Source organism: Geotrypetes seraphini, chromosome 5 (genome assembly GCF_902459505.1).
Source record: "Geotrypetes seraphini chromosome 5, aGeoSer1.1, whole genome shotgun sequence".
NCBI classification, from domain to species: domain Eukaryota; kingdom Metazoa; phylum Chordata; class Amphibia; order Gymnophiona; family Dermophiidae; genus Geotrypetes; species Geotrypetes seraphini.
In genome coordinates this window covers 143,344,709-143,367,469 of record NC_047088.1, presented here as the reverse complement: position 1 = coordinate 143,367,469, position 22,761 = coordinate 143,344,709, and the positions used below count along the sequence as shown (strand labels likewise).

General features: G+C 42.9%; 1 protein-coding gene across 1 annotated transcript in view; it reads right to left on the bottom strand.

Annotated features, from left to right (window-relative positions):
- CPO (carboxypeptidase O) overlaps positions 1-22,761 on the bottom strand; it is a 117,822-nt gene that overhangs the window by 48,090 nt on the left and 46,971 nt on the right. The window contains exons 7-8 of the mRNA XM_033944104.1: positions 11,162-11,272; positions 1,878-1,968 (exon numbers count right to left, since the gene is read on the bottom strand). Of these exons, the coding sequence (XP_033799995.1) occupies positions 1,878-1,968; positions 11,162-11,272 (202 nt within the window). The remainder of the gene's footprint in view (positions 1-1,877; positions 1,969-11,161; positions 11,273-22,761) is intronic.

Below are 22,761 nucleotides of genomic sequence, written 5' to 3'. Positions count from 1 at the left end.
TTTTTCTTTCATTATGGCTAAAAAGTGTAGACGTGCTGTGGGTGTACTTTTAGATGTAGTGGAGATTGGGCATTTAGGCTGAGGAAGGCCATAATCAAAACATGGACGTTTGTTTTGGTTGTGGACACTTTCCCTGCTTCTGGGTTGAACGTTTAGGGACTTAGGCCAAAAGGGGACTTAGACGCTTTTTTTGATTATGCCCCTCCACGTGTTTATCAAAAGCATGTTTTTGGACCTGGAATGTCATAAGTAATACTTTTGTTGTTCAATTGCTTTGTTGAATTTTCTAATAAAGATATTCTAAAATAAATAAATAAATAAAAGAAAGAAAAAGAAAATCTGGGGCTGAGAGATTATAGGGTTAACAGCTACCAATAAATGTATAAATTCATTTATTCATTTAGAGGTACATTTAGCAGTGGCAGTCAGTGGTAAATACTTATTCAGCGGTACTGACTGTATATAGTATGTAGTTGTCCTAAATAATATACATATTACCGTATTTTCACGCATATAACGCGCACGTTATACACGATTTTTACAAACCGTGCATAACCTTGCGCGTTATACGCGTGAGCGCCTTTTACAACATTTTTTTACATAGTCCCCCCCCCCGACGTCCGATTCACCCCGCAGGACCGCTCGCACCACCCCCCCTGACGTCCGATTCACCCCCCCATAGGACCGCTCGCACCCCCACAGCCTCCCCACCCCCTCCATTATGGAGAAGCTCCTACCGTTCTCCTGCTGCTTCCTCTGCCGGCAGTTCCGGGCCTTCTGTGAGTTCTGCTCTGAAATGCAGGGCTCACAGAAGGGCCGGGACCGCCGGAAGAGGAAGCATTTCAGAGCAGAACTCACAGAAGGCCCGGGACCGCCGGCAGAGGAAGCAGCAGGAGAACGGTAGGAGCTTCTCCATGATGGGGGGGGGAGGCTGTGGGGGTGCGAGCGGTCCTTCGGGGTGGGGGTGCGAGCGGTCCTGCGGGGGGGGTGAATCGGACGTCGGGGGGGGGGGTGCGAGCGGTCCTGCGGGGTGAATAGGATGTCGGGGGGGGCATCAGGCTTTCAGGGTGGGGACAGGACTTCAAGGGGGAGAGGAGAGTCGGGGCGGGCGAAAGGAGAGTCGGGTGGCGACGGGAGAGTCGGGGCGGCATGCGCGGTATACGGGTGTGCGCGGTATATAAAAATTTCTTTACATAAATTACAGTTTCCCGCGCGCTATACCCGTGTGCACGTTTTACACGGGTGCGCGGTATATGAGTGAAAATACGGTAATTCAAATGCCAGAGCAATAGGCTGACCACTAGAGCTGAAAGTTATTCTTTTTATTGTATTTTGGAACATCTTATTTTTATGTGAAGTGTCTTCTTGAACTAGAGAGAGTGCACCTTGGACCCTAAATTGAAGAATTCCTTCCACTGTCAGAATCCACACCAGGTCTTAATGAAGCTCTATGAGACTAGAACCTGGAATGAAGTGAGCCATTAGCCAGAGTACCTAGAAGATGGGTATACCTTTAGCTGTTTTTACCTTTCCTATTTCTTCCTGTTAAATCTCCATTTTTGCTATACATAGCCCACATCTACTATTCCCTCTAAGCTGAGCAGCAGTCCTCCAGCTACAGTCCTGCCAGTGGGGAATGCTGTTTCACTACCACATTTTCAATAGTGAGGGACAGGCAAGCTCCGCAGGACTCCAGGGAACCTGCCTGTCTTTAGCAACTGAAAGCACAATATTGGAGCACTAAGACCCCACTAGCAGCAGTGCCATCAGAGGACTCTCACTCAGCTTAGATGGAACAGTGTCCACATCTGGTTGCACCTTCTTTGTTTCTATATACACATTGTCCAGGTCTGCTTGGAACATTAAATTGCACTTACTGCACCACATTGCATTAAAATTGCGATTCAAGTCTGTCCCATAGCAAGTGCCATTTTTATAGGATGCCCGGGATTTCCTCCATAAACGGTCCTGTGTAGGACAAAAACAAAAAGAAAACATTAAAGTAGTGCTTCTCAACCCAGTCCTCAGGACACACCCAACCAGTCAGGTTTTCAGGATAGCCACAATAAATATATATGAGATAGATTTGCATACCAAGGAGGCAGTGCATGCAAATTTATCTCATTGTGGATATCCTGAAAACTTGAGTAGCTGGGTGTGAGCACTGTATTAAAGGAAAACTCTCCCCACTGCTCAGTTAAACTTAAATGATCAAGTGGCAAGAGAAAAGTGATTGAACTTGTAAATGAGACTCTCTCTTCCTGGAAGTGTATTGATGACATTCAAGAAAATGGCCAGATGATTTGCTATAACTGGTTCCTGCACCTAATGAAGAGTCTTAAGCTTGAGTGAATGAAGACTACTTGGACCACTGGTCTAGCTGACATCTGAGATAAAAGGGAGACTTAGGCCCAGATGCACTAAATTTAGCGATTGTCGCTAAGCCTGTTTTAAGAGCTTTAGCGACAATCACATTTGCCAGCCCGATGCAGAAAACAGCTTACCACCTGGTTTTCTGCACGATTGCTCATTCCCTGATCCGACCATGCAAATAAATTAATTAATATTAAAATGCCATGTAAATTAGTAGAGCAATTGATACTCTAACATGGCTTCCGAATGCACTAAAAAATGTATTGCTTTTAGTGATCCAAAAAAAGCAACTTGTGAGCAGTAATGGCACTCGTGGACTCTAGGGGGCGATATGGAGTGGATAATGAATAAGATGTGTTTGTGGAGTATTTTGTGGAGTTTTTCTACAAAAATGTCTGCTTTTCGTATGGTTCTGGGTAACTAGTTAGATACAAGCATATTTGTTAGTTAAGGCCACGCCCAATAGAAGCATACGAAAAGTTGGTGAATAAAAATCTAAATATGGATGTAGCCAAAGCCAGAAAAACACACTACAGATTAATATTAACGAAAAGCATAATACTTTTTATGTACTTTGCTATTAAGCCAGATCATAGAGGAAATCAGGATATACATGAACTCCATCTTGAGGTAGTGACTCCATTTTGTTCTCTGGTTCTTTGTTCAGCTCCCCGCCTTTAGCCTCATGGGTCTAATTGATACCAGATGTGCTTAAGGCCAGTTAGGTAGAGCATATTGGATTACGTATCCCAAAATGAAGCATAACATGTATTAAGTGTGTTGGATATGTGCAAGGGACCCCAAACGAATGAAGGAATGATTGATATATGAAAGAGATATATGAAAGAATGGTGTGTACTTAATTGCTAATATTTTATATATTTTAAACCTGAAGAAACACTAAGGAAAATCCTAAGGTAACATCTGGAAGTAGTTAAGTTAGAATCTGAGACGTTGCACTAGTCTCCAGCATAGGAAGGGAGGCATTGGTAGCCCACACTTAGGAAAATGTATCAGTGTAATTTGAAACTCAGTTGTTCAAAGCAAGAGGGGGGGGGAGTACCCCTCCTCCTCCTTTTTGTGCTGATAGGGACATGAAGTTTTCAGCACTTCAAATGTAGTTTCTCCTGAAACAGATAAATCGGTTTAGATTTAAAGTTTTTGGCTATGTTATAAAATGTTAATGTATATTCAAGGATGAATGTAAACAAAAAATATGATTTCTGGAACTTATATTCCATGCAAATAAGAAGTTCTTTGTCCAAATTTAAGGACAACCTCGGTTAATGGATTGGCTGACAGCCAATGATGTCATGCAGGACAAAAGATATACATTGGGGAGCTACGAATTATCGGGTTGAGACCTTTGTCAGCAAGGCCAGCATTTGACGGCTGTAAAGGTTTCCCAGATGACGCAACTAATCTTTTGAGGTCCATGAAGGCAATAATAAAGGCAATAATTATTTTGATATAAAACTTGCGTCATGTGTCATTTTCCATGTATTTTATTTTTTTTACACACCTTGAGTGAAAGCTAGCAGTTCAATTGGCAACTGCTGCTTAAAGAGTGTGCTGGCGTCCACTTACCCATGCTCACTGGTCAAGACCAGTCGTCTACCTGTCTAACCTTTTTTTTTTTTTTTTTTTTTTTAATGGGTACAGATGCTGTGCATGTTACACATGCACAATCTCTGCCCATTAGAAGAAAAGAACAAAAACACCCCTTCCGCCGATGAGGGCCCTCCATGACGAACTGGTACTGCAAACACCCTCTACCCCTCACACCAGCAAAATAGCAAGAGGAATGCCCACTTCCTCCTGCCATACCGAACCTCCCACCTCGCGAAAGAAAATTGGCAGGAGGGATGCCCATTCCCTTCTGCCAGGACGACTCCCCCTCCCCGGAAGCAGCAAAACGGCTAGGGATGCCCATTCCCTCCTTCCACCGATGACCCACTCCCACACCAGGTGCCCCAACTCCCCCACCTACCCCTTCCCCCCCCAAAAAAAAAAAGGCAGGAGGGATGCCCATGCCATCTTGCCACCGGAGCTATTTTTTTGCTATGAACTATTTGTTTGCAATAGTGGAAAATAAATGATTTAACTGTAACTACATGTACAAGATTGCTCCAACTTGACCCATGAAAATGAAACAGAAAAGTAATCCTTGGGGTTCACAGAAGGATTACTAGCTCAAAGGAGAAGGGTACATAGGTGAGAGCAGGCATGGGAAAAAAAGCCAAAAAGAGGAGCATTACATCAGCTGGAGAAAGGAAATTAAACAATACAAGATGGCAGTAGCTGAAACCAAAAGAACACATTATGACACCTTGATCAAAGAACTCATCTAAATATCTATTCAAGATCTGTAATTCATTAATATTCACTAAAGATATTACCACGGACCCCTTCACTCTACAACTCTATTGTAATTCTTTATACTGCAACATTCTAATGAAAAGTCTTAATAGATTGCAGCTACTCAAAAATACAGTGGTTAGACTGACCCTTCAGAAGTCCTGATTTGAAAGGGCAAGCTTGCTATTGGCAGAACGTCACTCAAAAGCTACCATTCAAAAGCAGAATCCAATTTAAAGTGAGGAATCTACCCTGTGATGTTTCATGGCAGAGAACAGGAGTGGTTTGCCACTGCCTTCTCCCATGCGGTGTACAGTTCCACTATGTCACAGCTGCCCAACATAGGGCCCCCTCAATCTATAGCACCTGGTATTTCCAGGCAGTCTCCCATCCAGGTTCTAGGCAGGCCCAACCCTGCTTACATTCCAATAGTAACAGTGGGGCCTACTCAGGACGGCCAGGCCATAGGCATGTATGACTATTGTCACTGAGAAATCCCTGTGAACTTCAGTATAAGCCCAAAAGTGTTAGATGCAGGCCATAATAAACCCACTCCTAGGCCCAGATACCAGCAAGGAAAGGAACATGCTTAGGCTAATATCTATTTATCTTTTTTTAAACAGGCACCTAGTGAAATAGTTCCAGCACAGCAAAGTTCTGTCATAGCCAGAAAACCTAAACAAGAAATTTCTGATGTCAAAGCCAGCCAATTCCCTAGCCAGAAAGCTGGATTAAACAGGTTTATCACTCCAAAGAAGACTCCACTAATCAGAGTGAGGCACACATCTGAAGCCAGTCTTAATTGTCCCAGTAGAGTGAGTCAGGCAGGCAGAGCAAGACAGGAGATGGAAGGAACAGAAACCAAACCTTGATGATCACATGTCTGTTTGTTCAGAGTGATATAGCAGTGAGAATGAGTTTGAGCTAATGAACTCTAATGGAAGTTATTCAGAATTTGTTTCAATGGAAAGTCAATGCAGATTAAGAAAGGGATAAAGTACTAAAACAAAAAGCACAGCCTAAAAGAAGTGCCTGAAGGTGGCAAAACTGTGTTTCTAAAACAAAGTTGTGAATTCTTTGAGAGGTTGCAGACACTGTGCAGTGGAGAACAAGCCGTTAATGTTTGCAGCTGTGTCACTGGCAGCCATAAGTTAAAAGTAGCTCCCGAAGTAAGAAACCTAGAATGTAAGGCAGTCTGCTTACTGAATGAAGAGAAAAGATTTGTTCACATCACAGCAGCAGATTAGGAACTTGCAAGTTGACAGCTGTGTTATGAAGATGGGAAGAGGGTATGTTTCTTTGAACAAAAGTCTGCAATGTAGTGATATAATAATATGAAGATTTTGTAACACTACAACCTGAATGGGATCTCTTGGGCGGGATGACTACATCTAATCATTTGGGTGGAATGATCCTACATCATTGGGATTACTTCTAAAAAGCTCAATGGTGTTTCAAGTTAGTACTGAGGCATGTGAGAAAGAAATAGTGGCAATGATCAATGAGAAGGAGTTCTCTGCCATTCCTTAAAAGAGAATGCTGGACTGGTTAAACTGAGTGAAACCAGTACCAAAGCCTGGCTGAAAAATATGCTGGCAAAGTAAAATATTATGAACTGTGAAAGCAAGTTAATGGCAGAAGTTTAAAATGAGGATTTGCTACCAATCCTTATATGGAGCCCTGAACTGGTTTAATTAAAGGGGCACTAGCTCCAAAGCATAGTGGAGATTGAACTGAAAGTTGATAATATAAAGAAAGTGTGTGTGTGTGTGTGTGGGGGGGGGGAGATTCCTTTTTGGATAATGGCAATAAGAATATACAGGAACAAAGCTGATGATTAAAGCTGTGGGACACAGTTGGGGGGGGGGGGACACAATTGCCTGAAGAGGATACTATTGTGAGTACTGTCCTTGAACTACATGGGGGGGGTTTCTTGCTATAATACAAGTTTTGGCCATCAAGAGGAGAATTGGTGGTACAGGACTTTCTAAACCAGGCTTTAACCTAATCTCTAACATCCGCTCAGTCTGATGCATGTACCGGATGGACCCCAGACTAAGCTTTCCATCTGGCCGACACCAGGTCACACTATATATGGGAAAAATACGTCTGGACTAACATCTACCACGGAGAGGCACTTCTTGGACCACGGAGAGGCACTTCAGGGACTGCAGGGACCAGACGGGCTTCACCTAACCAGAAGAGGGAAGAATGTCCTGGGATGACGCCTGGCTCACCTGCTCCAGAAGGCTTTAAACTAGGTGAGCAGGGGGAGGGGACCCACTCTCACACTAATAGGATAAGTAACTCCATCTTGGAGCCTGAGGTAAGTAATCGCGTGAATACTGGAGGAGACAGAGGCTATACCAAGGGATACAAAGGCATGATCGAGGGGGACAAAACATTTCGCGTCAACACTGAGGGAGAAAGTGCGAGAGACAGAGATTCCATATTGGAATCTGAGGTAAGTAATCGCGTCAATAAAGGAGGAGACAGAGGGGGAGATGGAAACTCTACCCTAGGGTCTAAGATAATTAATCATGTGTATACCAAAGGGGACAGAGGCAGGATAGAAGGGGACAAACTATCTTGGACAGAGAACACTTCATGCAAACAGAAAGAATGGTCAGCCATGTATGCTAATGCCCGAAGCTTGGGCAATAAAATTCTGGAACTGGAAACAGAAATGAGAAACGCCGACCTTGATATGGTGGCGATATCAGAAACATGGTTCTCGGAGTCCCATGGATGGGATATGGTCATACCAGGATACAATTTACTCCATCACGACAGAGAAGGTGGAGGAGTAGCTCTATACATTAGAGAGGACATCAAAGTTACTAAAATCACAGACATCAAGTATACGAGAGAATCTCTCTGGGTGAACCTTGCCAGGGGCAATAGCAAAAGCCTGTAGCTCGGCGTTGTGTACAGACCACCAAGACAAAAGGACGATGCAGACAGGGAACTAATTGAGGACATTGAGACCATCACACTGCGAGGAGACACAGTGCTGTTGGAAGACTTCAATATGCCTGATGTGGACTGGAACAAACTTTCCGCCATGACCAGCAGCAGCAAGAGGCTACTAACTTCCATATGAGGAGCACACCTCAACCCACCAGGGATCAGGCGATCCTGGACCTGCTACTCACCAACGGAGACAGTGGCACAGATGTATCGGTGGGAGAAGCTTTGGCCTCCAGTGACCACAACACGGTGTGGTTCCACCTGAAGAAAGGAATCACTAGGTCAAATACATCGACTATGGTCTTAAACTTTAAAGGAACTAACTTTCAGTGCATGGGAGACTATGTCTACAAAGAGCTGCAAAACCAAAGCGCGACGGACAGTGTGGAGGTACTGGTCGGCTCTGAAAGCAACCATAAAGACCGTGAGCAAACGGCACAGAAAAAATAGACCGCAATGGTTCTCTGCGGAGATCTCAGAACTAGTAAAGCAAAAGAAAAAAGCATTCGTAACATACAAACAATTGCAATGACCGGAAGCTAAAGAAAACTATCTGGCGAATTCTAGAAATGTTAAAATGGCAGTCAAGGAGGCCAAACTCTGGATGGAAAAAAATATAGCAAAACAGGTTAAAAAAGGGGATAAATACTTTTTTAAGTACGTTAGCGACAGGAAAAAAACACAAGTGGTATTGTGCGCCTAAAGAAACCTGACGGTGACTTCGTTGACTCGGACGCAGACAAAGCAGAACTACTCAATAACTATTTCTGCTCGGTCTTCACCTGCGAAGCGCCAGGATCCGAATCTCAGCTACAGACAAAGGGGTGTTCGGAGGACCCATTCCGGGACCTTAAATTTACTGCGAGCAATGTCTACCACGAGCTATCAAAGCTAAAAGTAAACAAAGCTATAGGCCCGGATAATCTACACCTCAGAGTACTTCGGGAATTGAAAGATGTCCTGGCAGAACCGTTAGCTGAGCTTTTCAATCTTTCCCTACGCAAGGGAAAATGTCCCCTTGGACTGAAAAACTGCCAACATTATTCCGCTCCACAAAAAGGGATGCAGGTCAGAGGATGAAAATTACAGACCGGTGAGTCTCGCATCAATAGTGTGTAAACTCATTGAAACATTGATAAAAAAACAGATTGGACGCAATTCTAGATGATGAAAAATTAAGGGATCCACACCAGCTTGGCTTTACTAAGGGAAGATCTTGTCAATCCAATCTGATAAGCTTCTTTGACTGGGTAACAAAAAAATTGGATGGGGGAGAGTCTCTGGACATCGTGTACTTGGACTTCAGCAAGGCCTTTGATAGTGTCCCACACCGTAGGTTATTGAACAAGATGAATGCAATGGGCCTAGGAGAAACACTGACTGCATGGGTAGAAGACTGGCTTAGCAGCAGACTTCAAAGGGTGATGGTAAACAGTATTCCCTCAAAAACATCGGAAGTGACCAGTGGAGCGCCACTATTTAGTATCTTTGTAAGGGATCTGCCTCAGGGACTTCATGGCAAAATTACATTATTTGCCGATGACGCTAAACTCTGCAACGTTGTGGGCAACGCAGCAGAACCAGATAGCGTAACCATGCCCGACACCATGAAGCAGGACCTGCTTTTACTGGAACAATGGTCCAGTACTTGGCAACTGAATTTTAATGCCAAAAAATGTAAGGTGATGCACCTTGGTAGCGGAAATCCATGCAGAACATACTTGAATAGTGAAAACCTAACAAGAACTGTAGCAGAACGGGACTTGGGAGTAATCATCCGGGAAGATATGAAAGCTGCCAATCAGGTGGAGAAAGCTTCAACAAAGGCAAGACAAATGCTGGGTTGCATCAGAAGGAGCTTTATCAGCCGAAAGCCTGAAGTTATACTGCCATTATACAGATCCATGGTAAGACCTCACCTGGAGTACTGTGTTTAGTTTTGGAGGCCACATTATATAAAGGACGTGAAGAGGATGGAGTCGATTCAGCGAATGGCCACTAGGATGGTCTCAGGACTTAAAGATCTCCCATATGAAGAACGTCTGAGCAGGCTACGCTTATATTCTCTCGAAGAGTGCAGAGAAAGGGGGGACATGATAGAAACATTCAAATACATCACGGGCCGCACTGAGGTGGAGGATGAAATCTTTTTTCCTGCGACAAGAGGGCATCCTCTAAAACTCAGGGAGGAGAGGTTTCTTTTTTTTTTTTTTCCAATTATCTTTATTAACAATTGCAAAGGGAACATACAACCCGGGTCAGAATAAGCATAAAAACAGATCAGCCAGAAAAACAGCACGTGAAATTGGCGCATAGATTGAATACCTTTTTGCCGCTGTTGATCCATGAAGACCAGGTAGGCTTTGTGCCGGGCCTCTATGCGTCGATGAATTTGGTCAGAGCTTTGATGGCCCTTCACTCCAGGGAGGAGAGGTTTCATGGGGACACCAGGAAATACTTCTTCACCGAAAGGATAATTGATCGATGGAATGGTCTTCCAGGTCAGGTAGTCGAGGCCAGTAACTCGCTCAACTTCAAGGGACGATGGGACCGACAGGTGGGGTCACTCAAAGGAATGCTTAATATATGGAGTCTCGAGGGAGGGAGGATTCTTGAGTGGGCAGACTTGTTGGGCTGTCGGCCCTTTTCTGCCGACATACTCTGTTTCTATGTTTCTATGTTTACCATTCAGGTCATGCACATCTTCCATAACTCAAGAACAATCCAACACTGTAAACTATCAATTCCCTCTCTATGCCAAGTCTGGAGGAAATCACTCTTCGAGTCTACCTTCAAGTTCCAAGGCCCCAAAACTTTGAACTGCCTCCCAACCTATCTATGCCAGATCCCTTCCTACCTTCAATTTAGGAAGGCACTAAAAATGCATCTCTTCTCACTATAATCAGGACCTAAATTCCATTCTATATGACTCATGATGTTCTGCTGTATTAATCTTATGTAAGCCACAATGATTCCTAGTAGACAATTGTGGGGTATAAGAAATAATATGGCATGGTGAGGTATGGTATATAATTCAAGCCCTCTTGTGAGCGTTCCTGGACATGTTAATTTTCTGATTCAGTAAAATGAAAATTTCTTTGGTTGTACTTCTATAATGCCTCTCCAGCCCCCCCACCCCCCTCCCCGAGATAACTCCAGTCCTGGCCTATGCCCCATACTGATTACTGATTGATTATGGACCCAACCCCCTCACTGTTGAATGAATTTCCAAAAACCAGAGGTGAACTCTTAATGGGGTGTGGGTTATACAAACACAAGTTTTGACTGAAAATGTGCAGGTAGCACTCTGAAAAAGGAAAATTTTGATGTAAACATGCATTTTACTGAAAAAGAAGAGAAACTCAGAATGAGAGTTTTATTACTTATTTACCATACAAATAAAGCACTAGAATATCTAAAATACCATTCTTCCCTTACATTATCTGGTTCAATCACTTACTGTTGTCCAGGAATAAATATACCCATCAATGTTGAGTACTGGCACAATGTAGAAGTCCATATTTTGAAGAATCTTCTTTATGCTCTGGTCACTATTGTAATTTTGTAGAATCTGAGAATGCAAAGTAGGAGATAGAGGCCAACCACTGCATGAATGAATGAAACAAATCTTATGGATATAGTGGAAATAGCCAGTGCAAGATTAAGACTTGGTGTGGCCCTAAGCTATATAAAGCTTGGAGGCCCCTTGTTAATAAGTTACACCATACCGTATACCCTAGAAACAATATATAAATGGAATTTTAAAAATAATTTTAGCGTACATTGATAGGCTCTAAGGCTATTTAGCTTATAGGTAAATCTGGCACTGGTAAACATAGAAACATAGAAATAGAGGGCAGATAAGGGCCACGGCCCATCTAGTCTGCCCACCCCAATGATCCTCCCCTACCTTTCTCTGTGAATAGATCCCACGTGTCTATCCCATTTGGCCTTAAAATCAGGCACGCTGCTGGCCTCAATAACCTGAAGTGGAAGACTATTCCAGCGATCAACCACCCTTTCAGTGAAAAAGAATTTCCTGGTGTCCCCGTGCAGTTTCCCGCCCCTGATTTTCCACGGATTCCCCCTTGTTGCCGCGGGACCCTTGAAAAAGAAGATATCTTCTTCCACCTCGATGCAAACCTTTACTCCCTATGGTGAGATTTTTCATCAACCTCCATATATGCACTTTCCTCAAATGAATTGCCATGAGTTCTTCATAATTTGTGGCAGAAGCTTCTAACTCAGCTATTCCTAACCCAATCCTCATGGCAAGCCTAGTCCCTTTGGGTTTTCAGGATATCCACAATAAATGTTCATGAGATAGCTTTGCATGCACTGCCTCAACTGCATGCAAATCTAACTCATGCACATTGATTGTGGATATCCTGAAAACCTGATGAGATTAGGTGTTCTCCAAGGACTGGGTTCAGAATGGTTGCTCTTAACGACTGAGCACTCACTCTTTATGTAGAGTATTTTCTATACAGGGAATTTAGCATGGCAAATTTGTTCAGCATTGAAAGTTCTTAAGGGCTCTAATTATTAAGATGTCTTATTCTAGTGTTAACCCTGGTTATTAGTAACTAGGTCTGATTGCATAAAATGGGATCTATGGTAAAATAGCATGAGTTTGTGGTAAAGTAGCATGTCATTGATAACTACACTTCTAAGGGGGCAGCATTAGAACGCTGTTGCCAAGCATGAATTCTATACAGTATTAGCAATCATTTGTGTAATTGCCAATACAGAATACCAGCGTTAGTTGGCATTTATGTGCCAACATTATGTTGCTGCCACCTGTACCATGTCAATCGCTGCTGTATATGACTGTGACTAAATGTAGCACTTGCATTCATAGCTGACAGTGTTCTAGAATCTTAGGCAGACCTGTGACTGCTCCTGCTTGTGCCACATCCATGGCCCCCTTGAAATTACATCCTATAACTTTTGCATGCCAAGGGGCATATTCTGTAAATGGCATCTCAATTGTAGGCAGCAGTAGGGATGCATGTTTTCTAAAAAAACCCAAAACAATTTAACAGCCCAAAGCAGGCTGCCTACACTGTAGGCGTCTGTCGCAGGTGCAAGGAAGTGCCTAGGGATGCTTAAGCTTGCCCAAGACTGAGCATGGGTGTGGTTTTGTCCAGAAGTGGCCTTAGGTGAGCTTAAGCATCCCTAGGCATCTTCCCTAGGGCTGCGATAGGTAACTGAAATGTAGGCCAGCAAAATGCTGGCCTATGTTTCAAATAGCTGCGACTGCTAAACTGATCACTGGCAAGGAAAACTCCCTGCCGCAATCAGCTGAGTGGCCATGGCAGGGAACCCCCAAACCCCACCACAAATTGGCCAGCAAGAGGGAAGCCCATTCCCTCCCGATGCCACCCGCCAAACCCCCCTACACTGTCCACGGCAGGAGGAATGCCTGCTCCTTCCTGACGAAATCCCCCAAACAATACCTGGCAGCAGGATTCCCAATCCCTGCTGCTGCTACCCCCAAAAAAATCCCTGGCAGGAGGAATGCCCAATCTTTCCTGCTGGCAACCCCTGCAACATCTCCAGCAGGAGGGATGCCCACTTTCTCCTGCCAGCACCCCTGAAACAATTCCTGGTAGGAGAGATGCCCACTCCCTCCTGCTGGAACCCCAAATACATGAGTAAGTGTCCTGGTTTATGTTTATATACCGCCATTACTGGTCTTGCAGATTAAGGCAGTGTACAATCATAAAATATATAAAATACAGAAAGGAACTCCAGAAGTAGACAGAAAAGTAAGCATTTGTACAAAAGGAGACAGATCAAAAAAATATAGGAATATAACTGATACCAACAGTGAAATTTCTTCATCTGTGACACACATGGGATGATTGTCCTCAACAAATGGATTTTAAACTGTAACCTGAAATAGTGAATTTTTAATAAAGTCTTGAATGTATAAAAAGTGGTTTCCAATCTTATAACGGGTGATAATTCATTCCAGAGTTTAGGAGCTATGAAAAATAAAGTCAAATTGTGCGTGGATTTGTAGAGTGCCTTTTAACAGGAGGCAGGACTAAACAGTGTGAGTTTAGGAGGGATCTAAGACTGCAATTTGGATTATATGGTATCATCAAAGAAGAGAGATAAGGTGGAGTATTCAAGTGTAGAGCTTTATGAGTAAGGCAGAGAACTTTGAAGCAAATTGGAGATCAACAAGGGACCAGTGAAATTTGATCAGTAAATCAGAAGCAGAATCTGACCTTTTTGCTTTAGAGAGGAGATGTGCTGCTTGCTGTATTCTACAAAGTTTGGAGATTCTATAATTGTGTTTTGGTAATGCCAGCAAATACATTACAGTAGCCAATCTAGAAATCAAGAATGCATGGGCTAAAGTGTGCAAGGAAGAAAAATGCAGAAAATGCCTAATTGAATGAAGTCAGCGCAGAGATAGAAAGCTAGATTTTGTCACCTATTAAATTTGTTGTCCAAAAGTAAGTTTAGAATCAAAAATAATTCCCAAATATTAGAATGAATGGACAGGAATAGGCAAATCAGAAATGCAGGATAAGAGTTGTTTCTGAATGGAGTCCAGAAATCCAGCATGTGATAATCTTTGCAGAATTTAGTACCAATTTGTGAGAGTGTAGCCAACCACAGAGTGCATCTGAGCAATTCTGCAGTTGTTTAAGATCAGTTTGTAGTGGAGTAGTTGGGAAAATCAGAAGAATATCATCTGCATAAATAAAAAATCGATATTGAAGGATTGGATTAAAGTAGCTAAGGACTACTTTAATTATTCTTTAAGGGTTCTTTAAATTCACTGTCAAGACGGAACCGGTAACTTTGAAGCTGTTGCTGATTCAAGCAAATTCATAAGTACTAGTAACACTGTTGTTATTGAATAAAAGGTAATAAAATGGATCTTCAAGAGACACCATAAGGTAATAAGAATGGTGGAGAGCAACAAAGGAGGGATGATCAGATAAATAGACACTGAATCAGTCTAGAACTTGACCTGAAATATCAATGTTCCTAAACTGAGATAGAACAGTTTATGTATTCTCTGAATAAAGGCTCCCTATGCAGTATAGCACTTCTATGTTACAATATTTTTTATGGCAAACAAAACAACAAAGGTGACCAATTGGTGCTCAGTCTCATTTATTGTGATAGACTCGACATGATCGTGTTTCGGCTCACAAGGGCCTGCCTCAGGAGTCTTTTAATTAAATCATGATAGTCAGAATGTACAAAATCCACAAAATTTTCAAATCATCCTACTGTGTTTCCCCGAAAATAAGACCTACCCCGAAAATATTTATTTTATTTATTTTGATTTCTAGCCCATCCTCTCAGAAGCTCAGAATGGGTTACATCAGGACATTCACAATGCAGACATTATACAAAAGTAGGGACATGACAGGTCTTAGGGAAGTGGGTATGATGGAAGAATTGCTGAAATTTCACAGAGACTAAGTTTGAGATTGGTCATTAAATACAAGGGCACAAAGGCGGCAGAGTGAAATCCCCAACGGACAAGGCCAAACAGCCTGTTTAGAGTGCTGCCAGCCCGACGCTGCTTCAGATGAAGGTAGGGTTCGCTTGTGGTCGGCAGGGAGGGAAGGATGGAGGGTCAGCAGGGGTTCAGCTGCATGGTGGTGGCAGGGGAGGGGTTGCTCAAGGGTTCTGCTGCACAAGGGATGGGAAGGAGGGAGGGAAGGATCAAGTTTATTAAAAAATTTGATTTGATCGCAAAATCATACTCTAATACGATTTACAAATATCTATAAAATCAGGGTAAGAAAAAGAAAAACACATTCATTAGACCAGACGATTAATACAAATTTTGACAAAACAGACAAAAAAGGCAAAAAAAAAAAAAAAAGATTAAATACAATTCATAAACAAGTAAAAGGGCATAGGTAATGAAACAATAGGATGGGGAAAGGTTACCCTCTCAATTTTCACTTAACAGCACTGTTAGTCAGCTTTAGAGTCTCCTAATTATATAGAATTTGAATAACTCACATATATGCATCCTTAAAAAGCCAGCTTTTCAGAAGATTTTTAAACTTACTAAGTAATTTTTCTTTCCTTATCTTGATTGGGAGTGAATTCCAGATTTGAGGGGCCGTGACAGAAAAGATTGTGTCTTACCTTGAATAAATGAGTCTTAGTGAAGGAGGAGAGATTTTTCTTCAGATCTTAAAAGATTTTGTAGGAATATAAGGGATTAGAAGCCTTTCAACATAAGAACATAAGATGTGTCATCTCCGGAACAGACCCTGAGTCCATCAAGTCCAGCGATCCATACACGCAGAGGCCCCGCCAGATGTACCCTGGCATAGTTTTAGTCCCCATATCACTCTAAGCTTCTCGTAAAGAGAAGTGCATCTAGCTTACCCTTACCCATGTCACTCTATGCCACTCATAAGGAGATGTACATATAACTTACCCTTAAATCCTAGAATGGTGGATTCCGCAATTACCTCCTCTGGGAGAGCATTCCAGGTGTCCACCACTCGCTGCGTGAAGCAAAACTTCCTGATATTTGTCCTGAACTTGTCCCCCCTTAGCTTCAGTCCATGTCCTCTTGTCCGTGTCACATTGGACATTGTAAATAATGTTTTTTCCTGCTCTATTTTGTCGATTCCTTTCATTATTTTGAAAGTCTCGATCATATCCCCTCGCAGTCTCCTCTTCTCAAGGGAGAACAACCCCAGTCTCCTAAGTCGTTCCTCATAATCCAGGTTCTCCATACCTTTCACCAGCTTTGTTGCTCGTCTCTGCACCCTCTCCAGCAGTTTTATATCCTTCTTTAGGTATGGAGACCAATGCTGGACACAGTATTCCAAGTGTGGACTGACCATTGCTCTATAAAGCGGCATTATAACTTTCTCCGATCTATTCGTGATTCCCTTCTCTATCATGCCTAGCATTCTATTCGCGTTCTTTGCTGCTGCCGCGCATTGTGCCGATGGCTTCAGAGTCCTATCGATTAATACTCCCAGGTCCTTTTCCTGTTCGATCTTTCCCAGAGTTGCACCTGACATACTATACTTGTGTTCCTTATTTTTTCTGCTTAAGTGCATCACTTTGCATTTTTCCACATTAAACTTCATCTGCCATTTATCTGCCCAATTGGCTCAAGTCACTCTGCAGTTCCTCATTGTCCTTTTGCAATTTGATGGCCCGGCATAGCTTTGTGTCATCTGCAAACTTGATGATCTCACTGGATGTTCCATCCTCTAGGTCGTTGATGAAAATATTAAATAAGATGGGCCCAAGTACCGAGCCCTGGGGCACACCACTAGTCACATTTTCCCAGTCTGAGAACTTCCCATTTATGAGACCTTCAAGATCATGAGGGGCATAGAGAGGGTGGATAGGGACAGATTCTTCAGGCTGAAGGGGTCAACAGGCACGAGGGGGCATTCGGAAAAACTGAAGGGAGATAGGTTCAGAACAAATGCAAGGAAGTTTTTTTTCACACAAAGGGTCGTGGACACTTGGAATGCGCTACCGGAGGAAGTGATCAGGCAGAGTACAGTACAAGGATTCAAACAGGGATTGGACGGATTCCTGAGGGATAGGAGGATCGTGGGATACTGAGAGAGGTGCTGGGATGTAACACAGGTATAGAAAGCTAACTAGGTAATAAGTATAGAAATCCAACCAGGTTGTGCATGTGCAAGACCGGAGGGTTAGGACTTCAATGGGAAGATAGGACTCAATGGGAAACCAAGGTGGCAAGGGGGCCCCTTCTGGTGACTCAGACAGGCCGTGACCTGTTCGGGCCGCCGCGGGAGCGGACTGCTGGGCAGGATGGACCTATGGTCTGACCCGGCGGAGGCACTGCTTATGTTCTTATGTTCTTATGTTCATGCCCACTCTCTGCCTTCTGTTCTCCAGCTATTTGCCTATCCATCTTAGTATATCTCCTTCTATTCCATGGCCCTGCAGTTTCCTGAGGAGTCTTACATGTGGAACTTTGTCGAACGCTTTCTGAAAATCCAAGTATATAATATCCACTGGTTCTCCATTATCAATTTGTCTATTCACTGTCTCAAAAAACTGAAGTAGGTTTGTCAAACATGACTTCCCTTTCTGAATCCATGTTGGCTGGCTCTCATCAGGACGTGTGTGTCTAAGTGCCGGGTTTAGCTATCCTTGATCAGCGCCTCAACCATCTTCCCAGGGACCGATGTGAGACTCACAGGTCTATAGTTGCCCGGTACTCCTCTTGATCCTTTTTTAAATATCGGCAGGAGCTTTGTTTGTTAATGTTTTGTGTGTAAGTAATGCTATTTTATGTGTAATTCTATGATTTACAGGTAACCAGTGCTTTTCAAATTTTTTTCTTTTGGTAATTATTTTTACTGCAGTGTTTAGAAGGATTTGCAATCTACATATTTCTTTTAAGGTTAGAAGGATAGAAGCTGGGCAAACTTCTGCTGCACAGGGGGATGGCAGGGAGGAAGGGAGGAAAGATGCTGCACATGGGGAAAAAAAGGAAAGAGGAAGAATTGGGGTGAAGGAGAGGAAGTGAGGGATGATCATGTGCATACCCCGAAAATAAGACAGTGTCATATTAATTTTGGGCCTAAAAAACGCACTAGGTCTTATTTTCGGGAAAACACGGTATGAAAGACCACTCCTTGGTGAACCGGCGTGTACTATTGACTGCTGCTCAAATAACCAGTGTATGCTACTGCCCGCAGTTGAATGAAAGTGATTGCTTGAAAACAAAGAGGAGAAACTGCCTTCACAGCAGTGAACAGCAAACAAAACAACAAAGGTGACCAATATTTTTAATAGCATTCGTTGAAAGTTGCCAAGCATCATGAAACTTGCCCTTTTTAGGAAATCACCATCATTTCATATCCATCATTCTCAGGGCTGGCTTAAGGCATGAGCTAAGTGAGGCACTGACTCAAAGTGCTAAAGATCAAGCGGTAAAAATCTGCCTCACTGGTTCAGCTTTCATAGGGGCCAGAACGTTCTATTTTGCTCTGGTTGCTTTGCTGCCAGCACAATTACAAGTTTAAATGCAAGAACGGGTACTGCCTGTTCATGCATATAAACCTGTGTTGGCACCAGTAGCAGTGCAGAGAATCTGAGGTCCTTGGAACTTCTGCCATGGGGAACTTCAAATCCCCGGTAGCCCAGTGGAGACAAAATCTAAAGTCCCTTCCCCTTCCCATCACTTCACCCCCTCTCCTTCTCCCACCCACTTATTACCCTGACATCACCCCAGACCCTAATTCACCCCAAGTGTTCCAGGGCTATGGGAGTAGGAGCCATCCCCACTCACTCCTTTCTTGGCAGCTGCCTTCTTCAAAATAGCACCATTGGCATCTGATAGTAGTGCCATGGTAATACCTCTGTGGGCTTTTTTCCCCCTTTTATGATAGCTTGAAACCCTTTCGAAGAAGACAGCCACTAGCACAGGAGCAAATGATATCGCTCCTGTTCCCATTATACAAGGACCCCAGGGGTATATGGCTGGGTAAATGGAGCTGGCTGAAAAGCAACAAATGTAGTGGAAACTGGCTGGTTTGGAGTTAATGTGGGCAGGCTGGCTAGAAAAGAGGTGGGGGTGATGCTGATGCAGGGTTGGGGGGGCACAGGCACCAGTGCAAAAGTTGGATCAGTGCCACAATCTGTTGAGTCAGCCATGATCATTCTAACAGATCAAAGATGGACTGGTGGGGGGGGGGGGGTCCTGCTTGTATTTGATGGTACAAAAAGAACAGACAGCATTTTCCTCTGCATCAACTACTAAGATATGACAGGAGAAACAAGGCTGGATTAAAGAGCACAGCAAATTCTTCTCTGCTCCAATCTAATCGCTCCCTACCTGATCTCTGCAGGATACTGCCTAAGTGGAGAGAGCCAGAAGGCTGGAAGCAAAGGATGCTATAAATTATTTGGAAAGGGATGGTAAATAAGATTGAGAATATTGAGACTACTTTGTTTGTGGAGGCGTTTAACTAAATTAATAGCAATGTTTTATGTTACACAGGGCTTGTGAGAACGGTTACCATGTCCTGACACCTCAGAAAGAGAAAACTCTGAAAAGTACCCGCAAAGGTGAGGGGAAGGAAGGGAGATGACTCAATAAGGGGAAGAGATGCCTGAATGTTGGGGTTTTTTTTGCTGCCGGTGATCGGGAGGAAGCGAGTGTCGCGATCGCGAGGAGGGTTGCTGACCGGGAGAAGTGGGAAGGGAAGCAATGTGGCAGATACTTTACTGCGGGGGCAAGGCCATTCACCACTCCACAGGGCAGTGAATGGCCTTGTCCGTGTACCCATGGCAACCATTTTTTTTTTTCCCCTTCTCCATGCGGCTAGCGGCGGGTAAGTCTCTAGGTGCAACCTCACCTTGAGCACTGTTTTCATTTATGGTCACTGTATCTCAAAAAAGATATAGTGGAATTAGAAAAGGTTCAAAGAAGAGCAACCAAAAATGAGTGGTGTAGAATGGGTAAAAGTGAATCGATTTTTCACCCTTTCAAAAAGTACAAAACCCAGGAAACACTTAATGAAATTACATGGGAATACTTTTGGAAATCGAAAACTGAGCTAGATGAACCATTGGTTTGACCCAGTATGGCTGTTACGAATATTCTTTTGTTCTGCACAGGTGCTGTTCTGTGCAGGCACTGGTCGGTGACAGTACAATACCACCAGCAGTGTTGGGAAGTATTTTTTGCTTGTATTTAAAATAATATCCTGCCTTGGTATTTGTATTTTAAATATCTACCCTCAAGTATTTAGTATTTTCAGAAAGCATAACAAATTACTTTGTTCAAAATACTTTGCCACTAGGCTCAGCATCTTGAGCTGCTGTGTTGGAAGATGCATCATTTTGAGTATTCTAGTAACTCTAAGGTTTATAGCAGCAACAGCAGTCTGTCATCTTAATTTCAAGTTATGCTGACGAGAGATCAGGTGAAATCAGCCTTTCTAGGTGACAGAAGAAAAATTAATTCAGATGTTGGTGAAACAGAAAAAGCTGCCTGCATGACTACAGCAAATGATTTCTTTCATTTTGATGGTGAAAATCCTGGCACTGAATCAGAAAATTACACAGCTTCTTATAAAAAGAACATTAATAAACTGCAACTTATTCAGAACACAGCAGTTTGATTGATTTTCAATTTCAAAAATAGTGACCACGTGACGGAATATTATTGGATTTTACATTGGCTTCCAATTAAAACAAGGATTCTTTTTAAAATGGGTTGTGTTTGTTATGTTCAAATAATTTTTATTAAGCTCAGCACTTGAAAAATACAGATAATCCAATCAGATACACACAAGCTCAAATTTCCAAAACTATAAAAGAACACCTCCCAATACCCCCTCAACCCACCCTCCCCCAGTCCTCCGTCTAGCCAAAAACATGGGATATTAAAAACAAAAGATTAACATTGACTCAAACAAGACACACAAGAACTCTTGGTTCAGCAATTCAACAAACACTATGACTCCCCTTGCTAGGGGAGTCATAGTGTTCCAAAATGGCTCCCAAGTTTGCTGAAAAGAGCACCCCAGCGAAGAAGAAAAGTCCAGAATGTCTCTGCATTCCCACATCAGGATAGTAATCAAACATCACCTCCAAAGAGAAATATCAGGAGCGTCCACCTCCAACCACTTAAGCAGAATACATTTCAAAGCGACCAATACAGTCTACTTAAAGAAAACTGCCACTCCCTTTTGACGGGGACAGTAATGAAGAGGAACTCCAAACAAAAGTAGAGGAGAATGTTGAATAGTAATGTCCCAAATACGCTCCACAAAAGTAAATAGTTGATTCCAGTAGGCTCGAATGAGAGGGCAGGTCCAAAATATGTGACCCAATCCCACCTCTGGAGCATGACAACGAAGACACTCAGCTGTGGCCCGAAGGCGAGAAAGATAAGCTCTCAGGAGAAATGTACAATCTGAAAACCAATTTATAATGCTGCTCCCAAAAAGTCATGTATTTGCGAAGAGTAGGTAATTTTTTAACAGCTTTCAGTATCACATCCTTGGATAAATCTGTTCCAAGATCACGAGACCAAGCGTCTCACAATCTAGAATGGTCAAGCAAGGGGGGATTCATCCTTTAAATGGTGATGATGAAATTTAAGAGGAACTGGGAGCTGAGAACCAATCGTGTAAGCAGTGGACAACAATTCTTGACAAGAGACCGTTAAGTGAAGTGGCTGCAAAGAAGTTAAATAATGATGAATCTGCAAATAAGCAAAATCATCCATGGGAGGAATATCATAGTCCTGTTGTAATTGATCAAAGCATTTTATTCTCCCATCCTCCTCAACCAAATGATACAAATAATGAATCTCCCTTGCTTCCCATCTGGCAAAAATAGCACTATCCGAACCAGGGAGAAAAGAACCATTAACACGTAAAGGCAGAAAAGGAGATACAGTAGAGTTAATAGCATGAAACTTGCAGACCCACTGCCATACCCTTCTCAATGGATGGTACAGTACCTTATGATAAAGAAGGACAGGCTGAGAGGAAGGGACAGAGTGTAAATAAGCACTGAAATGAGTATCTGTAAAACAGGAAAGCTCCAAAAGAGTAGACAGAGGAACCACAGAAAAAATCATTAATGTATCACATACCACATCAAAAAGCGAAGATTCAACAAGCCCAGACCCCCCCTTGTACCATGGTGTGGCCGCTATGTGATATGGCAATCACGCTCTCTTACCCACCCAGAGGAACCCCTGAATCAAGCGAACCAATCTGTGTTTGTCCTTATGAATCAAATAAAGGGGAAGAACCTGGAAGACATATAACCAACAAGTTACAATAAGCATGTTATACAAACTAACCCGGCCTAACAGAGAAAGGGGAAGACCATGCCACAGTTGCAGTTTATTGGGAAGGGACTGAAAAAGAGGATCAACATTCAAAGAATCTAGAAAGAACTCCCAAATATTTCAGATAGGAATCAGTCTACTGTAATGGAAATGACCCTCTCCAATTAGTGTGAATCCAGGGGCAAGAAGGCATCGCAACCGATTTATCTAAATTGAGCAAGAGATCAGAGTAAAAACCAAACTTG